The 23006-nt window shown below is 38.8% G+C and overlaps 1 protein-coding gene across 11 annotated transcripts in view; it reads right to left on the reverse strand.

Annotated features, from left to right (window-relative positions):
• The window catches only part of Lrrc7 (leucine rich repeat containing 7), a 479632-nt gene that overhangs the window by 199633 nt on the left and 256993 nt on the right, over positions 1 to 23006 (reverse strand). For all 11 annotated transcript variants that reach the window (XM_028890385.2, XM_028890382.2, XM_028890380.1 and 8 more), the window contains one exon: positions 22342 to 22398. In XM_028890385.2, coding sequence (XP_028746218.1) covers positions 22342 to 22398 — 57 coding nt within the window. The remainder of the gene's footprint in view (positions 1 to 22341; positions 22399 to 23006) is intronic.

The following is a 23006-nucleotide window of genomic DNA, read 5'->3' on the forward strand; positions in this document are numbered from 1 at the left end:
CACCATGCCTGGCTGTTTCCAGTGTGGCTTTGAATTCATAAAGATCCAGATGGATCTCTGCCTCCATAATGCTAGGATTAAAGGTGTGAGTGTCACCATTTTTTTGGCCTCTATGTCTGTCTAGTGGCTGTTCTGTTCTCTGACCCCAGATAAGTTTATTAGGGTGCAAATTATTTTGGGGGACAAAATATCACCACAACATCTCATTCTTGAGTTTATCTCCAGTTTCATTACTTTGCAAGTTGAGAATGACAGTCTCAGAGAATGTGAGTCAATCCACTGTTGATAGTTAGATGGGTACCTTCAGTCATTCATTTCTTTTCAAATTTTTCATCTACCCCAAGGTTTCTTTTCCATCTAGTAATAACAACATCCAGACAATCTCTCCTCCCCATTACTGCTAGTGAGTCTGAAGTTGGTTACAGGTGATTGCCAGGTCACCTGCAAAATAACTGGTATGGGTTTGGTAGCACTGCTTTTCCATCTTATCTTACACAGGAAATTATCTTCAGTGGCTGGCTTATTCTGATGCTCTTTAGGACCTTAACTCCATGGCTGGAACAATCTTGTACCTATTAGTGTTGATGCCTTTCCACTAGAAATCCTTAGATTTTGCTTCCAACAATTAGACTTCATGGAGCCCTATGCCTGGGATGCAGCAGGTATTTAATGAGTTTTTACAGAACCCTGGGTGCATATTCTATAGCTGGTCAGATGAAGTCTTTGCTAACATCAAGGCTAAAGTGTAAAACCCTGCACCATTACTTCATGTATCCTTTTGTGGCGAAAAGTTGGTTCCCCTGAGCCATTGCAGGTGGGTTGAAAGTAGTTTCTCTCCACTAGGACGTCCTCAGGTAGAATTACTAAATTCATCTTATTTTCGCACTTTTGTTAAATACTCATTTCACCCTTAATGCCTAATGACACAAACAACATTTTGATTGCAAATGGAAGCTGACATTTGGTCAAGGGCCAATTAACCTTTGTGCACATTCTTTCCTTTTCCTCTCTGACAAGTCAGCATTCCTAGGACAGCAAAAGGCCATATCAAGTCCTGGCCTACACTAGACATTATTTGTTGCCATAAACACTCAAATTTTCTTAGCACACAAAGCAATATTGCTTCTGCCTGCACTCCCTGCATAGTGAGGAGAAGCCCCTAAGCACTTATTAAAGAATCTCACTAATGACTAAGGGGATGCTAATACATTTTGTGTTGAGTAGATTTAAATGGTGGTAGAAACCTTGCAAAGTGTCTTTCTTTGTGATGGTATAATTGCCATATTTCTTCACTGTTATGGATAGCTGCTGTTCTTAACATCAATAATAGAATTTAGGGTTCAAATTTCTGAGTGTTGGCTACTAGTGTTGAAAAGATTTAAATTAGACTTCTATTGTACAGTTTTGGCTTCTTTGTCAAAAATTAGGTGTTTACACAGGTGCGGGTTAATGTCAGGGTCTTCAATTCGATTCCAATCCTTTTTGTACCCCTCTTTTATTATTAATTTTTTAAACAGTACTGGGGATTAAAACCAGGGTCTCTTACATGCTTAGTAAACTACTATTAAGCCATGCATTTTCCCATCCCTTTATGTGCATTAATGGTATGTGTGTGATGCTCTGTTGTTGAATATTATTACATACTTTTAATTTTTCCAAGAAATTATATCTATTCAGCCACCCTTTCATAGACTTTATATACTGGCCACCATAAAGATGAGAATGTGAAAAATGTTTCCAAAAGGAACTCTTAGGCTTTCAAGGGAAATATTATACAAGCCAATAAATAGAATAGAGGTGACAAATCTGTATTTATCTATATTTATGTCATCTATATCTATTTATATCTACATCATCTATGATGCTTTTTTGTTAGTCTGAGTGGCTTGAAAGAGGTTTTCTAGGACCACTTACCTTTAGAGTCATGGGTAATAAGTAAGTGAAAGAGCGGGGAAAGCTGTGTCAGGCTGAGGGATCATATATATATAGAAGTCCAGGGAAAAGTGTGTAGCTTATGTGTAACACAAATTGCTAAGTTGTCTTTTAATAAAAACCTGGAGCCAGAATATTGGGCTGAATGCTGAAAGATCAGAGAGACAAAGGAACAAGCCACCTCTTCAACTCCTCCTCAGCCTGAAAAGTTTTCTTCAGCTGAAAGACTTTAGTTCCTATCTCCTCACACCTTATATACCTTTCTCTGCCCACCATATCACTTCCTTTTTAGTGCTGGGATTAAAGGCATGTGACTTCCCAAGCAAAGGCATGAGATCTCAAGTGCTGGGATTAAAGGTGTGTGCTACCCCTGCCTGACTCTGTTTAATCTAGTGGCTTGTTTTGTTCTCTGATCTTCAGGCAAATTTTATTAGGGTACACAATATATCACCACACTTCCCCTTTTTTGTCTAAAATAATAAAAGGTTATAACTAATATAAGAAAAACTATATACGATAAGTACAATAACTATATACAATACATACAGTCAAGAATTACATTAACAATATTCAGTCATTAACATTTGACAAATTCAGAGAAACTTCTATTATCTATCCTATTTTGGTGAGTCCAAAATGTTGTACCTAATTCACTTTCTATCCTAACTTGTATTACCAATCCCAAACTATCTTTTGATGTTTTTCAATCTTATACACTTTACACCTTTTTAGTGAGTTTCTTTTCTGAATTTGTTAACAAGGAAAACTATAACTATCTAATCTTCAACTCCCTCAAAGACCCAAGAAGGAAATAATATTACATGAGTATGCAGGAAGAGCAAACAAACGACTTCCAAAAAATGTGAGAAATGACAGAAACAGCTGCCTGGACAGTCACCCAAGGTTCCTCTGCAATATTGGGGCATCCATCTTTGACCTTCGAGCTTAGTATATCTGACAGAGTCATTTGTGAAGCAGGATTTTCTAAAGGGCCTTCCTACCCTGTCTTGGCAAGGTTTGGTGATTCTTTCTTTTGTGTCCTGCTTGTCCATTTGGACAGCATACTGTCAGTAGTATGCCCAGTGGCTAACTTTTGCCACAAGGAAAGTAAACCCCATATGGAGTTTCTTCAATGCCCATCATCTTCTCTGAAGTAGATTTGTGCTGCCAGGAGCAGACATTTCTCATTGTCATAAAAAAGAAACTATGCTATTAAAACATCTTAAATGCCATATTCTGTAGATCTCTGAAGTATTTGAAGATGACCTGTTTATCTAAAATATATTTCTGTTTGACCTTGAAAACATACCTACTATGACTAAAAGTTTGATTGTAATGATTAACTATTAACTTGCATTTCTTATATCCTAATTAGTTGGTAATAATAACTTTCAAAGATTAGTAATTTGCATTACATTGTTAAATGAACTGTATATGTATAATACCTTGAACAACATTAGAAATATATGTATAGTATTTTCTAACAAAATCAATCTCAACTTTGAATCAATATACAAAATTTGTATACAATATACAAAAATCAAATCAAATGTCAAATATTTAAAAGTAGTAGTTGATTTCTAAAAGTAGATTCAATAATTAGATTCAATAATATACCTTTTTATTTTATCATATATATCCTCCCTTTTTTCTTTTCTTTCTTTTTTTTTTTTTGGTTTTTCGAGACAGGGTTTCTCTGTGTAGCTTTGCGCCTTTCCTGGAGCTCACTTGGTAGCCCAGGCTGGCTTTGAACTCACAGAGATCTGCCTGGCTTTGCCTCCCGAGTGCTGGGATTAAAGGCATGTGCCACCACCGCCCGGCTCCTCCCTTTTTTCTTTTCAGAGTAGATTCAATAATTTCCCTTTTATCTTATCATATCTATATCCTCTTTTTTCATTTTCTTTTTTTCAAATGAGAGCCCTGAATCTAATCTCTTTTGTTTAGCTTTTTTCCTGATCATTATCAATTAACAATTTGTAACCAACTATTCTAAACAATGACAATTATCCACAACTCACTGGAAGGCCAAAAACCACCCACCCCACCTCTTGGGAATGTGGGTATTGTGAGAAAGGGGAAGGGTGGTGAGGGGGAGGCGAAGACAGATTTTTTTCCCTGAAATTGCTAAAAAATAAAGTCACCAAAGGTTTTTTTTTAAATAAATGTTTCAGTGTCAGAATTGACACTGGATTTGTGGATTTTTATTTTAGCTTTGAACACAGAGCAGGTGTTAATGAGAGTAGAGGGCAGGAAGTAGGTGATTCTGATGATAACCTGAAGTAAAGCACAGGCCATGGACACTTAGAAAAGGGAAAATAAGATACACCATGCTCGGTTGTGATTTGACATTTAGTTGTATACTTATTAGATAATTGTCTCTACATACTAACTTCATGAGGTGAAGGACGGGATTTATTTTATCCATCCTTCTATTTCCTGAATTGAGTCAGTGTCTGCTTTGGAAGTGCCCAATAAGCAGTTGCTGAGTGGATCTCATAATGAGTGAACGTGAAGGCTATATTCATATTCTGTATCCAATACACTGGGAAGTCTATCATGCAGTAAGTATAAAGTGGTGAATAGGCTGGGGAAGATTCAAGTTCTCACAGAGAAATCTGAGAAACTCATCTATGCTAACATAGAAATTGTAATTGTGTGCTTGGAAAATTCCAGTCATAGGAGTGGCTATTTTATATTGCAAGGACCACCAAAGACCTTTTGGGGTAAGTGGCATTGGATTTGAAAGTTGAATGATAAAAAAGGAGGCAGAGAGTTCCAGACAGAAGGAAATGAATAAGCAAGTTAGACAGATTTGACAGAGCTTGTTGACTGACTAATGTGGGAGTAAGAAATAGGACTGAGATGATTCACAGGTTCTAGAAAATGTTATTTCTATTACTTGAACTTGGAAATGCCAGACAAAGTGCAGACAGTGATGTAGAGGATGAGCCTGACTGTCCCTCTCTCACTTCAGAGCACCTGTCATATGTTGAACTTAAGATGGACATGTTCCAAGATATACACATTAAAGACATAAGGAGATGGGCTCTGAATGAAGGGTGACCATCATGCTAATAACTTTTAACCTGACAATTTCCCATTGATTACACTTGCTGAACAGTGTAATTCATGTAATTCTTTTTGAATTATTTACACCCCCCCCCCACGAGTCCATTTAGTGTTCCTTATATGTGTGTCTGACCACTTGTGATTGGATAACCTATCAAGGGGGCTGTCCCCTGAAGAAGACTGAGGTTTCCTTTTTTAGTAACCATTAATTGTCTATAGCTCTTCATGTAGGGGTGTGACCTTGAGAGATTTCCTCTGTCCACACTGACATATCCACTGGTGATATCACTGCACTTGTCTTGTTTAAGTGACTGTAATCCTGAGATTTCAAGGGTGAATCTCTTTGTTGTAGTAGAGGATACTACCTCACAGAAGGTTCTCTGACTTTTATAATATTTCTGCCCTCTTGTTAGGCATCTTCTTCTTAAGGCATATTCTCTCCCCCTCTCTCCCTGTTTCTCTCTGTGTGTTCATCTTTCTGTTTTGTTCACACTTACTAATCAGGAGATGTCACTAGCCTAGAACTTTCCATGCTGGCTTGGTTCAAGCCCCAGACATTTACTTCTTCTTCCTCAATGCTGGCATTACAGGAGTTCACTGTCATTCTTGGCTTTTTTTTAATGTAGGTTTTAGAGATTGAACTAGTCCTTGTGCTTGTAAGGAGAGTGCTTCTCATTGATGAGCTAGCTCCACAACTCTAAGTAAATACTTTTTAATACTTCCTTGGGTCACTTACTGCTTCCTTTATATCCAGATGAGGGCAATAATTTTACTTCTTTATTAAATTATTTTTGTGGTTGATTTTAAGGCACTGTGCTAAATAGCAACAATCCAATGTAGAGGGTCCATATGTGTACGGATGTGCTGGAGACTATCCTGCTAGATGTTCACAAATGGAGGTTACAATGGAATGCTGTTTCAATAGATATGGCTCAACAAGGAATGAGACCCCAAAGAGTTGCCCCACCTGTCAAATACTCTTCAAAAGGTGCCAGAAACCTAGACTTTAGCAAGTGATGCTCCCAAATGCTGATAGATATGTGTACTTGACTGAACTACAGAAACACCTGTGATCCCAGCTTTACCACACTCAGGCATGGACACAAACCATCACAGCAAGAGTGTCTAGTCTGGGAGCAAACCTGAGCTCTCTGTTAGCCTTTTGGACATGGCTATTGTAGCTGGAATCATCCACTGTCAGCAGGTTTCTCTTCCAACCCGGTGCTCCATCCCCTGAAGGACAGCTTGGACTTGGTAGTCTAGCTCTCTGAGTGCATTATTCTTACTGTGTCAGACTCATAGGCTGCACTTTTGTTTTTCTGTCTGATTTTTACTTCCAGATTTCTGTAAGCTGGACCTGTAAAAAATTTTTTTTTTGTGTATGCCTGTGTCCAGTGGATTTCAAAATGCAAATTGAATATGTTGTGTTTTAGGAGCCAAAGCCCCCCAGAAACTCTTTGTGATTATTGGATCACTAGTGATTTGCTAAGTAGGCATTTGATACAAGGGCCATACTATCCTGTGTTCATTGACTGATGTTTGAACTTCTGCTTTCTCCATAAAACTAAAGAATATCACAGAAAAGTTCCAACATTGCTGAGGATGTGGATTGAATAGTGGATTGTAACAAAGTTCATATTTCTGATTACACCTAAAATACATCAATTGAAGTCTTTATCAAACTTTCTATGATTTGATACTTCATATATATGTAAAATTAAAGTATGACTTCTGTAAATTTGCATGATTGTTCCATATCTATATTTTCAATAGTTATAAATAATTCAAATACCGTGCATTAGTCTTTCATCCACCTGTCATTCTCAACCACCCAAGTACATAAGCTAGCATATTTCTACCACATTTTTCTCTGTAGTTGTATAAGTGAGTACAAAATACACATATAGGAAGCTATAAAGTTGTTAGTTTATAAAAGTACATTGTCTTATATGTGCTTGAATGTCCCTTTTCTCCCTGAACAGTAACTTGTAGACATGGATTGAAAACTTCTCTGTACCATTATTATTAAGCATGAACTCTAATAATGAATTTTTCTTAGTCTTGTTTTTCTTGGTAAAAAAATATGCCAGGTAGCTGTTTTCAACATGTCATAAGTCAGTCTAATCATATTTTATATCAAGTGAATCCCTAACTGTGACAAATGTATTTACTAAATAGTTCATGCTTTCTCATTTACTTAAATGACCAACATTGTCATGCTTTAATTTCTTACAAATACTGAGATCTACTTCAGTCTTCCTATGTTTTTTACTGAGTCACCTTTTATTTTAGAACAATATTTATCTGACAAAAAGTCTGAGTACTGTCTTCTGATGTATGCTAAGGTAAGTCTTCTATCATTAATATTACTTCTTAACAATTCATAGCTGACATATATCATTTTTTATCATTTGAACACAGATTGTCTCATTCAATTAAAAGCCTTAGGAACTTTCAGGGAAGTTTAATTAAATTGATATTGAACTTCATAATTAGAAATATCACTTGACATATTAAATCTTATGTAAGAAATACTGTTTTGCTTGGTATTGGCATAAAAACCAACATTTGGACCAATGGAATCGAATTGAAGACCCTGACATTAACCCACACACCTATGAACACCTGATTTTTGACAAAGAAGCTGTACAATGGAAAAAAGAACCCATCTTCAACAAACGGTGCTAGCATAACTGGTCATCAACATGTAGAAGATTGCAAATAGATCCATATCTGTCACCATGCACAAAACTAAAGTCCAAGTGGATCAAAGACTTCAATATAAAACCAGTTACACTGAACTTGATAGAAGAGAAAGTAGGAAGTACTCTTGAACACATTGACACAAGAGACCACTTCCTAAATATAACACCAGTTACACAGACATTGAGAGCAAAAGTTAATAAATGGGACTTCCTGAAACTGAGAAGCTTCTGTAAGGCAAAGGACACAGTAAATAAGACAAAAAGTCAGCCTACAGAATGGGAAAAGATTTTCACCAACCCCACATCTGACAGAGGGTTGATCTCCAAAATATACCACCATGATTTTAATATCACTTATGTGCTGATGACTCTTGGGTTTGCATTTCTCCCTCCCTGGGCAGACGATTTTTGCAATTGCCCCCACTTGACCACCTCACCAGCACCACAAACCCTGCTTCTCTCTCCACTGCTCCTCTTCCAATTTCCTCCATATCCAGAAACTGTCCCTGCAGGGTGTCAAACCTGAACTTCAGGGATGTTCCCTAGTTTCTGTTTTTGCTTCTCACCCTAATTTTGTCTGTTAAATAGCCTCTGATTCCAACTTGGCTCCTTCTTGTTCCAGCTTTCCATTTGCAGAGCCACCACCTTACCCAGGGTCTCTTCCTCAGTGGTTTCCTAACAGCATCCCTCTTTCACGTTTGCACTTCTCTACAGAGCAGCTGCCTTCCCTCGTAGATCTCACACCTCGCCACAGCTTTCTCTGGCTGAAAGCCTCAGTGGCTTGCTATGAGCAGAAGGCACTCTAATTCTCAAACACAGTCCACAAAATCATTACAGTTTTGCTTCACTCATCACTTTCCTCCATTCTTAGACCTCCTCACCCCATGCTGACCACATGCAAAATACTCTACCTTTCTTTTCAGACACATCTAGCTTATGTTGTATAAACTTAAGAGTTTCACACTGGCTGGTCTCCATGCTTTCTTTTCTTCTCTAGATCCCACCTTTCACATTCTCATCTCAAACACAAACTGCCTTTTTTCCCCCCACTAAGGTCTCTCGTGAGCAGTTTTTCCAAAACTAAAACAGGGATGTTTGCCAACCCTTCCCCAAGCCCACAGATGTATATGTCTCAGTTGTTCATATTTTGTTGTCTAGTTCCCTCTTTCCAAGTAGAAAGTCACTGAAGTGTAGACAATCCATTTCTACTGCCCACTGTTGTATCCCTACCTTCTAGAAGAGAATATAACTCTTATTAGGTACATGAACTATGACAGCTATTTTAAATAGACTTGCTTATTATATGAAGTGAGAGTTGGTTAGGATTCATGTAGAGGCATCAGCCTACAGGTCCTGTTCAGAGAGTTCAGGGCTAACAGTGGGAGGAAAGGCTTATTGTCTTGAACATCACATTTGTAGGCTTTGATGGTGCTGTAGGAGCAATGGGAAAGCAAAGGCTTTCCATCCATTTTCTCTGAAATAGAATGCAGATATCAGAACTTCCTTTTGTAAGTCAAATATGTATTTTAAAATGCACATCCATTAAAATGGATGTAATAATTCAAGAGGAGCCTTTTAACACTAAAATGTGATTCCATTTTCTTTTGCAAATTGCATGAAGCACTTAGCAAAATGAAAAATTTGTTCTTAAAGATGTTTAATTAGGAGTGTTTTGCAAAAACCGGTAGCCAAAATTTATCCTTAACAATATTTCAGTGCAATTAAAATACAAAATAAATATAATCAAAATGCCCCTGAACATTTTCAAGAGACTACGATTGATGCTTTTTAATCAATCTACATACCAAGATGCATTATTTTATCTCATATTTTTATAATGTACATAAATATAAAAAGCTAGTGCTTTATAAGAGTTATGGCTTTTCAATCAGAATAATTTCATTTTTAATCTTGTTCACAACATTAGAGAGTATTTATTTTATAGCTAGAAAAAATTGCCATTAAGTGGTAAACGTGAAGAGAAGTCCTATTAAGGCTGTGAATAAAGTTTACATTTAAAGAGAAAGAAATAGAATTATAATATAGTTTAGGAAAAGAGTTGGGCCTTTCTGAGTGAATAAAAATGTCTGTTTTATTTTAAATAAAATAGACAGTAGAGTAAGTACTTTGACAGGGAAAAAACCTACACTGTTTCAAGGCCATATTATAAAAAAATGAAATCTCATTCCACCAAAAGGAAATAGAAAGTATGATCCAGAAAAAATAAAGTCATAGAATTACTATCTTATGTGAATTTTTATTTTAAATATTGCTCACCTTTCATTCTGTTATACAGACTGTGAAAAACTATAGTAATTGAGAAATATTTTCATCTGTTTAGAAGGAAATAAGATTGTTTTTATTAACAATTTTTTTGATTCTTTGGGAATATTACATCATGCACCCCAATCCCACTGATTCCCTAGTCCTTCCATGTCCATCCTCTATCCTTGTAGCTCCCTCCAAAAAGAAAAGAAAAAAAAAAACATTTCACTCCTTAGCCTTGCCCACCTCTCCATCACATATTGATTCATTGTCGTGATATTGGGAGCTATGGTGTGTCATGCAGTATACTCTTTTGCCTAAACAGCTTTACTTGCAAATGTTCATTGCAATGAGTTGTTGTTCTGGCTTGAGGCCTCTGGTTTCTGCTACACCATCAATACTGGACACTCACTAAAACTCCTCTCAGATATCCTGCTGTTGTCTGGAGTCAGGGAGATCCTACTGCTGTGGTTCTGCAGGATTGGTCCCTTCATGGGCTCCAGAAGGTCATAGATGGGGTAGAGTTGGGGTGGGCCAACTCAAAATGGGTGGTGGCTGAGTTGGTAAGCCCTGGCCTCTGTCGGGCCCTGACCCTCATGTGAGGGGCAGAACCAGCTCTCCCACACTGGAGACTCTGTGTTGGTCAGCAGGGGTGAAGCTGGGGTCAGAACCTCTGCACCTATGCCATCGGGACCAACTCTCCTGTGAAGAGGGGGGTCAGCTCTCTCCGGGCTGACAAGGGGTAGGGCCACAGCTCTCCTGTGCCCAGGCCATAGGCGCCAGCTCTGAAGACCATGCCACCAGTACTAGAGAGGGGCAGGGCCAGCTCTCCCAGGGCTAGCGAGGGGCTAGGCCTGCTCAGCATGGCCCTTGGCTATCAACATGGCTTTATGTGGCAGTCCAGATCATGGGCATCAGTGAAGGCCACTCAGATAAGTATGGCCCAGTTGGCAGCAAGGTCCTTGGACATTAACTCGGCATCAGGTGGCAGCCCAGTCCACGGGCATCTGCATGGCCTTTGGTGGTAACATGGGCCGTGGCATCAACACAGGCCCAGCTGTGGTAGGACCACAAACCTGGACATGCCCTCAGCAGCAGCACAGGCCAGGACATCATGTGGCCTCAGGTGGCAGCTCAGGCTACTAATCTAAACATGTTTCTCACCACCATCATGTCTCTACATGTACACGAACCCCTCCACTTCTCTTTCTCTTCCACTTCTCCACCTCATATTTGCTCCTGGCAGTGGCACCCACTAGCCTGTGTGGCTTGGCAGTGGGAGAGTGGGCCTCTCAAAATAAAGATTTTTAAAAGATGTGTTTTGTGAACAGCAAGACCTGAAATAACCCTGATTTGAATAGAGACACGAGACAAATAGAGAATTTGCAGAGTTGGGAAGCTTGTGCCTTTTACTGCATTTTACTGAGTGGGCTCCCAAGGATAGGTAGCTGCATGTTGTTTAATTATGAAGAATCCGTATTACAAGTACAAACCAAATAATAGGCACCAGGAATTCTTGTAAAATATTAAGGAAAACAGATATTCTGAAATCCAGTTCTTTTTCTGTGCCTTAGGAGGGCCTGGAGAAACCATTTCCCCAGCCTACTGGAAGATGGCAGTTGTAAGGGAAGACACCTTAGTGTCCACTTACTTGGAAAGATGCTATGGAGCTGGAGCATTAGATGGTATGCCCAGGATGACAAAACCTTCACAAACTAGCAAATTAGTTCTCTGAATAAGACTACAATAAGATCAAGTTTTATTTTTATTTTTCCTTCCTTCCTTCCTTCCTTCCTTCCTTCCTTCCTTCCTTCCTTCCTTCCTTCCTTCCTTCCTTCCTTCCTTCCTTTCTGTCTCTCTCTCTTTTTTGTTTCTCTCTCTCTCTCTCTCTGGAAGAATTTTACTTTGAAAAACCTTTAGCATAAATTTCCACTGTGAATACAGAATTCACGACTGAAGTTTATGACAAAAGTAATGAGGAAGTTAAAGTATGGTTTGAAGTTTTTCAGACAAAAGGAGGATGTGTCAAGGAAGATAACTCAGTGATAGGAAGGTGCATTGACACAATACACAATATAGCATTATATCATCAAGAAAGTACTGGAAGGCAAGGAATCTGGAAAGAGTCTAGAAATGCAGACCAGTTAAGGGCCTCTTCTGAAGGTTGGTGAACTTCCAAATTGTTATATGCCATGACATGTTTTAGAAAGTGAGCTCTGGAAACAACTGCAGACAGATTGCAATGGCACGGTGATGAGAAGGGAAGGCCGGGCAGAAGCAGGCGCGTGTGGAGCGTAAGGGGTGGGAGAGTGCTCAGAAGCTGATGTCCACAGGTAGAAAAAGGATGTACAGCTGTCACTTCTCAGGTGGGGGGTGCTGTGTGCGGGAGGGCCTGGGCGTTCACTTGCTTTACTGTGCGCTTGTGTAGAGGTGACAATGCTTTGGGTCCTGACCTGGAGTGGATATTCTGACTGAGGTCTGGCTATGGAGATGCGGAACAGGCATTCAGGCCAAAGCTCAGGCTTCATCTAAAACACGGGTGATTCTTAGCATGGTTTTAGCATCTGAGAGAATGGGGACAACTCTTATAAGCAGGATCTCTGTGTCTGTTCCTGCCCTAAGATGCGGAGAACAAAGTGATATTACTGTGCGGTATGGAACATGCTGTCAGTACAGACATTCCAGTCATTAAGAAGTCATGAAGGAGGAGGACAGCATCACATGAAACTGAGTTTTCACATCTGTGGAAGGTGAGTTTGGGAGTGAAGACACAGATTTTGTTTATACATATTCCCTGTTGCTGAATGTTTTGTTAATTTTATCATGTCCTTTAATACTTAGGTTTCAATATTTACCCAAAGAAACCACCAAGCTAAAAGTGGAAAAAGTTAATCTTTAAGATTTAATAATTTGATGCTTAAAATTTTAAAATATTTTATTGATAAGAGACTGTATGTGAGTTCTCATTAAGTAAAAATAAGGATGCTAAAAATAAGGATGATATGTTATCATTATATTCTATTAAGATTTTTCTTATAAAGAAACAACTAAAAATTAATATCAATCACTTTGTGATATATTTTAAGAGACGAAATAAAAAATCATGTAATTCATAGTATTTTAATACATCTAAATATTATAAACTCTGTTATAAAGTATTTAACTATAAATTTTCCTAAGCATTACTTTCATCAACAATTATTCAAAAATGTTTTCCAGATTAAAAGAGATAATAACACTCAATCCTTCTCAAAATATAATTATCTGGTTCAGAGAAGGTAAAAACTCCAACAAGCCACAAGAACCTGACTACAAATCCAGGCTGTAAAGTATTTGGCTACTTACATACATCCCTCCTCTCCTCAGGTGAAATAGAACTCAGAGTTCAGGTGAATCACTCTGTGAGACACTAAGCCTGGAGCTCTTCTGAAGCCTCCTGATTCTATCAGCCTGCAGCTTTTAACTCTTGGTAAATGAAATGAGCAGGGCTCAGAGTGGCTATCGACTGGAGTGCTCTGAACAGAGCAACTTAGATTCTCAGGTATAATCTGCTTTTTGTACTGTATCTCACATATCCTACCACCCCTTAGCTAACCACAATATTCTCAAATCTTAAGTTTACCAGGAAGGCTAAAAAGAAATGTAGAGTAGTTCATGTGATAGCAAATGCTCTTTCTTTTCATGAACCTATGAAAAGTTCATGTTTTATACCTTATAGACTAGCCTAAAAATTGTACAATTACGCTACATTGGAGTTTATGAGATGCTAATTATGTGCAGAATGTCAATCACCAAGTGAGAAAACCTGAGGCTCTTTAAGGCCAGAAGAACTGTCATGGCTTCCCCTGGGAAGCAAACTTGTCATCATGTCTGTTCCATAAAGAAAACCCAGAATGAGATGCTACTATGTTCAGCAAAACCATGATGCAATGGAAAGTGATAGGAACATGAGGTAATATGATTATAAAACATAAATATCTGATCATAAATCACCAATAGAAAACAATTACAAAATCAGAATTGATAAAGACAGCAAGAATTCAGGAAGCTGTGCCTGACAAGGGAATTTTTTGCTGCAAAGCACTGGAGAACCCCTCCAAATATTTCACTGCAATGAAGGTCGAGTACCATCCATCCACAGCATGCTGATCAGAGAGGAGAAATAGCTGTGGTCCTACTGCCCAGATGAGAAAGCACACTTGCTTCTGAGCTTTCCTTCAGTGTGTTGACAATGATAGCTGATATCAAAATCGAAGATGAAGGAAAGAAGAGTTTAAGGGAATGAGATCATAGCTAGTACATGGTACTCCAACAAATCTGTCAATGAAGTAGCCTTGCAAAGAAGAATGAAAGATATTAACATTAAATTTAAACAAGTATAGTATACATTAAATTGGTGAATTGTCACTTGATATATAAGCTTGTTGGAAGGATACTCTCAGGTGAGGAGGCCTCCTTTGTCTCGGACTTAAACATCTTTATCCTCCCGCCACCTGCTCCCCCACTTTACCTCAGACTCAAGCATTTTTATTTCAAAAATCTGCCCAAACTTTCTATCCTGGGGATGGTTGACCCCTTATCTCTGTGACAGGGAGAAAGGAGAACAGGAAATAGCTAAGTTAAAAACATGGAGCCCTTGAGAACAGCCAATGGGAGACACCCTTTCCAACAGAGATTAGTACTTATCCTATGTGATCAAAACTCTGGCACTGGGAAGGGGAAGCAGGAAGCTCATCATAGAGAAACTTTGCTCCTCTGTTAATTGGGATTCTGTAAGCTCCTGGTTTGATGATGTTACCTCTCCTTGCTCTCTCTGCATTTCTACTGGATGTTACAAGTGCCTGATTTGATGGCTTTGCTTCTGTCTGTGGCTTCTGTTTTCTGATGCCTGCTATTTATTCTTTTATTTTTGCTTTGCTGAATGCTGTATGAACTCACTCATTTGAAACCTAAAGTACAGCTGTAATAAGTAATTCTCTGGACAGTAAGAAACAACATGTTACTTGGAAATGAATACTTTAGAAATCTGAGTGATAATTATGAATATAGATATTTGTTTCTATGCAGAATATTGCTACATAGCACTAACTCTTTTACAATGGAAACAGTGGCTTTTATACTTAGGCATCTTAGCTCATACATATAAACTGTTCCCTTGATCCTTGTTGTGGGAGACCAGCTCCCACCTTTTAAAGGATTCCTATGAGGAGGAGAGAGGAATAAGGAATTTGTAGATAGAAAGACAGTGGAGAAGAGACAGACAGAAACACAGGATAGCTTCGGAAGGATCTGGATCAAAACCCAGCGGCCCCTTCTGTCTCTTCGAAAGGGCTTTTTATAACAATGCTAAGGGGTGGAGCAAAAGACCCCCCCCCTCCCCACTAGATCAAAGCATACCTCACAGCCAAGTGCAGACCCTTCTAAACACCTGGTAACCATGCCTGAGGTTCAATCATTCCCCTATGCAGCCCTGCTGGGTAATGCAAGCTCAGATCTCACTAGGAAACCTCTGTGGGTCTCCACATCCTGTGTCTACAAGTTTTCAGAAATGAATCTGTTAACTTTCTTTGTGTTGATGATGCTTTTATCCTTAGAAATTATCTTTGAAAATAACTTTTTAGAGTAAAATTTAATATTCTCTCTGGTATAATGTAAAAAGTTATAGCCACTATAGAAATCAGTGTGGAAACCGTGACACAAATTTTGTTAGGAAATTAAAAATAGATCTATCATGTGAGCCAGCAAATCTACTTCTGAGCCTGCCCAAATGAATCAAAATGAAGACCTCACAGTAATACATGAGTTTCCATGTTGCTACATCAACACTTAAGATAGTCTTAGGATGGAAACACCTCAGATGTCCAGTAACAGTGAGTGGATAAAGACAAGGTGGTGTGTACATGGGACAGAGTCTCATTCAGTCTTTAAAAGGACATTCTTCCATATGTGGCAGAATGGATAGATCTGTGGAGTACCCAAAATCAGTCACAGTGAATCATTCTTTTCAGTGTGTCCCTCAAGGTGTAATGTGTCTGCTCCATCTGAGTACATGAGAGAGAGTGTGTGTGTGTGTGTGTATGTATGTGTATGTGTGCACATGTATGTGTACATGTGTGTATGTGTGTGAGCATTGTGCGTGTGTTGTGTATATGTGTGTGCATGTTTGTGTGCGTGTGTGTGTATGTGCATGTGTATTGTGTATGGGTTGCTAGGCATTCACATATCAGGAAGAACGTAGTGTTTCTGAAGTTCAGTTTGCAGTGGGAAAATCACTTAACAGCAGCAGCGATGCACAAGTTATGAAACATACAAATAGGAGACCCTCCACTTACTAGTTTATGTAGCATAAACTGTTGAGCATTTTCAGATTTTCTTGGCACACTAGGAGATTTACCCTTTAAATTTACAGGTAATTAGAGACTTTGTAGATGATAATGGGGAATATTATTATTAACAGCCCCACGGGAACTTTCCTCAACAAAAGCCTCTTCTTCAGTGGATATGCCAACAAATAATTCTTTGTTTAATTTTTCCTTTGGACAAGTCTGGTCCCTCAGACATTGGAGGATTTTTGAGGGGGTTCCCCTGTAGTATATTAGGTATTTTGGTGTGTCTTATTTTATAAACTGCCAAATACGTTATTTTTAGGTAAAAATAGAAACATGAAAATTAGCAATGGGTCACAGAAATATCCTAATCTCTGAGATACCATTTTACACCTGTCAGAATGGATCAAAAACATTAAAGACAGCTTATGTTGGAGAGGATGTGGAGCAAGGGGAACACTCCTACACTGTTAGGAATGCAAACTTGTACAGCCACTTTGGAAATCAATGTGGCGGTTTCTCAGAAAATTGGGAATCAATCTTCCTCAAGTCCCAGCTACACCACTCTTGGGCATATACCCAAGGAATGCTCAATCATACCACAATGTTACATGCTCAGCTATGTTCTAGAACCATTATTTGTAAAAGCCAGAACCTGGAAACAACCTAGATGCCCTTCAACTGAAGAATGGATAAATAAAATGTGGTACATATGCACAATGGAGTACTACTCAGCAAAGAAAAACAATGACATCATGAGGTTTGCAGGCAAATGGATGGAACTGGAAAATATCATCCTGAGTGAGGTAACCCAGAATCACAAAGACAAACATGGTATGTACTCACTCATAAGTGGATACTAGATGTAAAGCAAAGGATAACCAGACTGCAACTCACAAATCCGGGGAGACTAGATACGAAGGAGGACCCTAGGAAAGACATAGGAATCACCCAGCGATGGAGAAATGCATGATATGTACATGAGCAAGCTGGGGGTGAGGGGGAGTAATGGAGGGCAAGGGTCAGAGGAATGAGAGCTTAGGGGAGTGGGAGGTTTTAGCTGGATCAGGAACAGAGTGGGAGAACAAGGAAAGAGATACCATGATAAATGAAGGCACCATGGGAATAGGGAGAAGGAGAGTACTAGGGAAGTCACCAGAAATCCACAGAGATACCTCCACTATAGAATACTGGCAATGGTTGAGAGAGTGCCTGAGCTGACCTACTCTGGTGATTGGATGGCTGAATACCCTGTCATCATAGAACCCTCATCCAGTGACTGATGAAGCAGATGCAGAGATTCTCTGCCAGGTCCCAGGCAGAGCTCCAGGAGTCCAATAGAAAAGAGAGAGGAGGGATTCTATGAGCAAGAGATACTGAGACCATGATTGGAAAGAATAGAGACAACTAGTCAAACTAGTAGAGACACATGAACTGTGAACCAATAGCTGAGGAGCCCTCATGGTACTGGACTAGGCCATCTGGATAAGTGAGACAGTTATTTGTTGCTTGAACTGTTTGGGGGGCCCCAGGCAGTGGGACCGGGACCTGTTACTGGTGCATGAGCTGGCTTTTTGGAGCCTGGTGCCTATGGTGAGACACTTTGCACAGCCTTGGTGCAGGTAGGAGGGGCTTGGATCTGCCTCAACAGAGTGTATCAGGCTCTGCTGACTTACCATGGGAGACCTTGTCTTGGAGGAGGTGGGAATGGAGGGTTGGGTTGGGTGGGAAGGCTGGGGGGTGGGAGGAGGGAGGACAGGGGAATCTGTGGTTGATATGTAAAATGAATAGAAAATGTCTTAATAAAAACAAACAAACAAAACAAAAAATTAATTATAAAGATCATATAGATTCTACAGCCCCTTTCAGGTTCTCTGCAGAGTCCATTACCCAGAAGATAATGGTTCTGTGTTGGATGCCTCTGCCACTTTAGGTCCCTTCTTTCAATGACCTCTAAGGCTCCTTACCTACCATGTTCATTGGTCTTTCCATTTTAGAGCTTTCACAGCCTTACTTCTGGACTTGCATGGCTCAGGGAGACTCATTTGATGCCATCAGATTCCTATATAATTTTCCATATGGAAACCATCAGGAGATACCAATATTCAGTCCATAAGTCAATGTCCCTACTGTGATTCATTAAGTCAGACTCCTACTTGTTTACAGTTGTCCACCACGATGCAGGCAGGAAAAAAATCAACAGTGACAAAAGGGGAGAAGAACAGAAACGCAGTCTTTTCCTCAGTGTCACTTACATCTTCTGATGATCTCATTTACAAGTAAGCAAGGGGTCAAATCTTAAGAAGAACTTCAAATGGCAGAGGGAGATGATCTGCAAATTAGGGTGGTTTCATGTGGTACGAGGGGAAGGCGCTGAAGAACAGCACTGTCCATGGGGTGATCAGCCATGCAGGACTGGCCTGAGGAAATCTCTGATGCAGAAGCAGCAGTAGCATGGTTCTCAGATAGACACACAAGTAGGTTGTTGTGGTGGTATTCTAATTGTACTGAAATGTGATTTTGATTGTATGTTAATAAATAAAGTTGCCCGGGGGTCAGAGCTATTAGAGCCATAGACAGAGTGTGGCGGTGGTGGCACACGCCTTTAATCCCATAGATCTCTGTGTGTTCAGGGATACAGCCAGCATTGGAAACATATGCCTTTAAGACCTAGGGGGCTGTACATTCAGACAGTGACGAGGCAGTCACGTGTTTGGGTTTACAACCAATGAGAAGGCAGAACAAAATACTATAAATAGACGAACAGACAGGAAATAGGTCTCTTTTCGGGAAGCTGGGACACCGCAGGCGGAAGGGTGAGATTTTAGCTCTGAGCTCTGACCTCTCGGCTTTCTCTTTTACATTGTTTCTGTGTTTCTTATTTAATAAGACGGTTAGTTACATCTACAGGTTGTGAGCTCTAGAAGACAGAAACTTTGTTCCTGACTAAAGATCCCAGCGTGTTCTCTGTGAGCTAGCTTTCTATATCCTATGCCCAGGATGCACTGTCATAACTGAACTGCAGGCCAGTCAAGCTGAATAGCAGATATCTCTGCAGTGGCCACTGGTCATCCCATCTCTTGGAGTCACTCATGTCTTCCACATACTCTAGGGAACCAAAACTCGGAGACCAGCAGCATGTGATAGAAGTCATGGCATATCACTTTTGAGATCAAATTATAAAAACATCAAGGCTTCCTCTGCCTCTTTCTTCTATCCCTCCTCCCTAAGTTCTGAGAGATGCTAACTGCAGCTTGAGAGTAGCCTTATATGCCTAAGACCCAACCCCCTCACCCACAGCCAACCAGAAACACACTTGCCAAGCACCCTAGAGAGCACAGAAGCAGATCTCAGACACAGAGGGCTCTGAGCAGCTGCAGTCCAGCCAACAGTTGGGCTCTCACATTCTGAGATGCCCTAAAGAAGCCAGAAGCTGCTCTTTCAATATTGACACCCCGTTGTTCTTATTAACAGAAACAAAGAATGAAAGGATGGAATTGACAGGTAACTATCCATGAATGAATGAAACAAAGTCAGTTTTCCTTCACATCTAATATCCATTTGAATGACTAGTTCCACACTTTTTGATCAACATTCAGAACACTCAGTTAAGCAGATAATTATTTGTGTTGTAAGAAAAATGGTATTGTTGAATCTCAAGTTGTTTGCTGTCCTCTGTTACCACATCCAGTGCTGACCTGACTACTTCAATGAGTTTTTAAGCAAATGTTTGAAGGATTAACTCTCACCACTTTTTGATACACCTAAAGGATAGCCACAGGGACATTGCAAGGAGATGGACAGCTTACGCCTGTGCTTTAAATCAAGACACAGATTCTAGATTCTGCACACATAAAGCCCATCACATTGCTACAGGAGTGCATTCTAACTTTTAATATATCAGAGTTCTTATATACTTTGGCATTTCCTACAGATTGCCAGGCATTTCTAGCCTTTAAGACAAAATAAGACATGAAAAATTTAAAGACCCATCAGTGGTCAGCACTTTGCATGTAATGCCAAGAAACTATAAGCTCTCAATTCTCAAGCACTTATATTGAAACTAAAATTGTTTTTTGAAAACTACATTAATTTTTTTATTGGAAAAACAAATTAAAGGAATGTACAAAGCTCTCATGTACTTCTAAGTTACAGGTCCAGATGCTGATCAAATAATAGGCTATATGTGGAAACAGTTTATTTTATTTAACAGATGTCTTTATGTAGTTTTCATTCCATAGATGTCAAAACTAAAGTAAAGCACCATGAATTTTCTGTCTATATTTTGCTTCTTAGATTCTTGTTGACATAGCATATAACAAACATTTTGAATTGCAAATACCTCTGAAAATGTTTTTTTAAATATAAAAGTTACAGCTGTGACATACACAGCAGTTTACCAAAGACACCCAGTGTCCTTCTCTAAGAAACTTTGAAGTTTTACATTTCCAAACAGTCCAGACATATTGTTCAACCTAATTTGATTTTTACTTCCTACTAGGCAGCATTCTGAAAGCCTACAGAACACCCACACATCAATTAAAAGTACTGTTACTCATTGCCTATAAAGTCCATAATATATATATTATATATATAATATATATATATATATAGTATGGATATATATATCATATTAGATTATAGCTTACCTATTACAACTTATATAAAAAATGCTAAAATACTTACAATCTGTATCAAATTTATTTTACATTTTAAACTGGAGCCCTTATATGAGGTCATTGCAACTCCTCTGCACACTCAGTGTTTTATCCTAGAACTGAATATGTACAATCAGATGTAAGCAATGACTCCTCTTCCATCTTGGTTTGTGTTCTACCTAGCTGTGTTTTTGCTTTCAAAGCAACAATCAAAAGCTGTTTAGATGAAACAGCAACAATAGCTTTCTGTGCAGGAGACCAACACTTAAGCACACACAGCACCTCATTTCTACCTGTCTAGGATTCCAGTCCAGGGAAGGCAGTACTTACACACAGGATGTTGCAGTATGGAGCACATTCCTCCTTTTGAAGCATTTATCTTAACTGCCACATGGGGAGAACCACACACATGGTTCTCCATGTGTCTGTCTAAGTAGATTCCAGAGCATGGCTGGGACTTCTCATCAGATATATGCACTGCATATCAGTGATGAAATGTTCATGCATTGCATCACACATAATTGCAGTTAAGTTAATTTATCAGTATATGTATTTGCTTAGGGAATAATTTTAAAAAGGAAAAATTAAGAGTAAGTTTTAGTTCAGCAGAGGAATATGTCTAAGCTTTGTTGAAAGTTTGGACATAAACCGATACACTTGATGTCTTGTAGAACTGAAGGAAAGCAATAAATACTAACACGGTATACAAACAAAGCATATCACTTTACGCAAGTGAGAAAATATTACAGATACATTTTGATCGTGAAATGCAATTATTCCTATACAACACAAACCCTATTACTATACATGAACAAAGGAAAGCAGGGGGAAACAGTATTTTACAAAGCTGCATAAAATATGCTTTGGCTCTTTGGCTTTAAAATGTCCTGTATATTTATATATACCGTCTTTCAAAAAAGATGGGCAAAAAGGGACAGTTTGTAAGAATATGCAAATATAACCCTTTCTTTTTTACTTGCTGAATCACTTTAGGATCTTTTGAAAAAATTTTAATCTTTTTTTTCCCCTTAAAAATCTCCAGCTTTGATGTAAGACTAAACTATCACAACCTACAGTTTAACCTGCAGAGTGAAGCACTCTAGGCCGAAGCTTGGGAAACTGTTGTGGAAATGACAGATGCTGGTTTAACTTCTTGGCAAGGCTCTTCAGCCATGAGCAAGACCTTTGCCAGTGAGCAGGTTTGCAAAGCAGCGAGTCTACTATTTCATATAAATCCACACAGTTTACTGTAGAATTTGACCTTTAGTAAGAATGTGTAGAACAATTCAGTAAAAATGGCAAAGGTGCCAGAATAAAAGTGAGAAGCCATTTTTCCTAGTAGTGAAAAATCACAACGGAAACTTTGGAAAAGGTGTAGTCACTTACTTTGGTAGAGTTTTCAAGTGATTTTCTCTTAACTCCAAGATCCTCAATTTGACAAGTCTATAGAAAAGAGTTTTAAAAATTACTTTTTAAAATCACTATTTCTATATAAAAAACATTCACATGGCAAGATGAACAATCACTAACACTAATTAGACAGAAATACTCAGCTGTTTTTAGTATTGTATCAGATATCTATTTATTTAATTATTTTAATGTGTATGGGTATTTTGCTTGCATGTGTGCCTGTACACCATGTGCTATGTTTTAAAGAAATATGCGAACTGATGATGAGCAGGGTTGCATCACCACTGGCCAATGCAAAACGTTTTACTAAAACTAAAGATATTTGATTATATCTTTGAATCCCAGCCTTCTAAGTTTCTAATGTTTCGTAAAAGTACATTCACTTTTATATTTAATAAATATGTGTATTGAATAAATTATTGACTATCTTTTAAATTTCAGGTGTTATGTTCATTGGGATATAGCAATGTTTTTCATCGACAGACCTGAAAGGCAGACAGAATATTCCAGAGGAAAGAGCCTTCAGCTTGGTGTGAAGAGAGATGAGTGTACATTCTGTCTCTATGATGTTATTCATTTTAATCAGCTTCATTGCCCTTCTAACTTTAGTTTCCTCATCAATAGCACTAAATCCTTGGGTT

Source organism: Peromyscus leucopus, chromosome 6, assembly GCF_004664715.2.
Source record: "Peromyscus leucopus breed LL Stock chromosome 6, UCI_PerLeu_2.1, whole genome shotgun sequence".
Lineage (NCBI taxonomy): Eukaryota > Metazoa > Chordata > Mammalia > Rodentia > Cricetidae > Peromyscus > Peromyscus leucopus.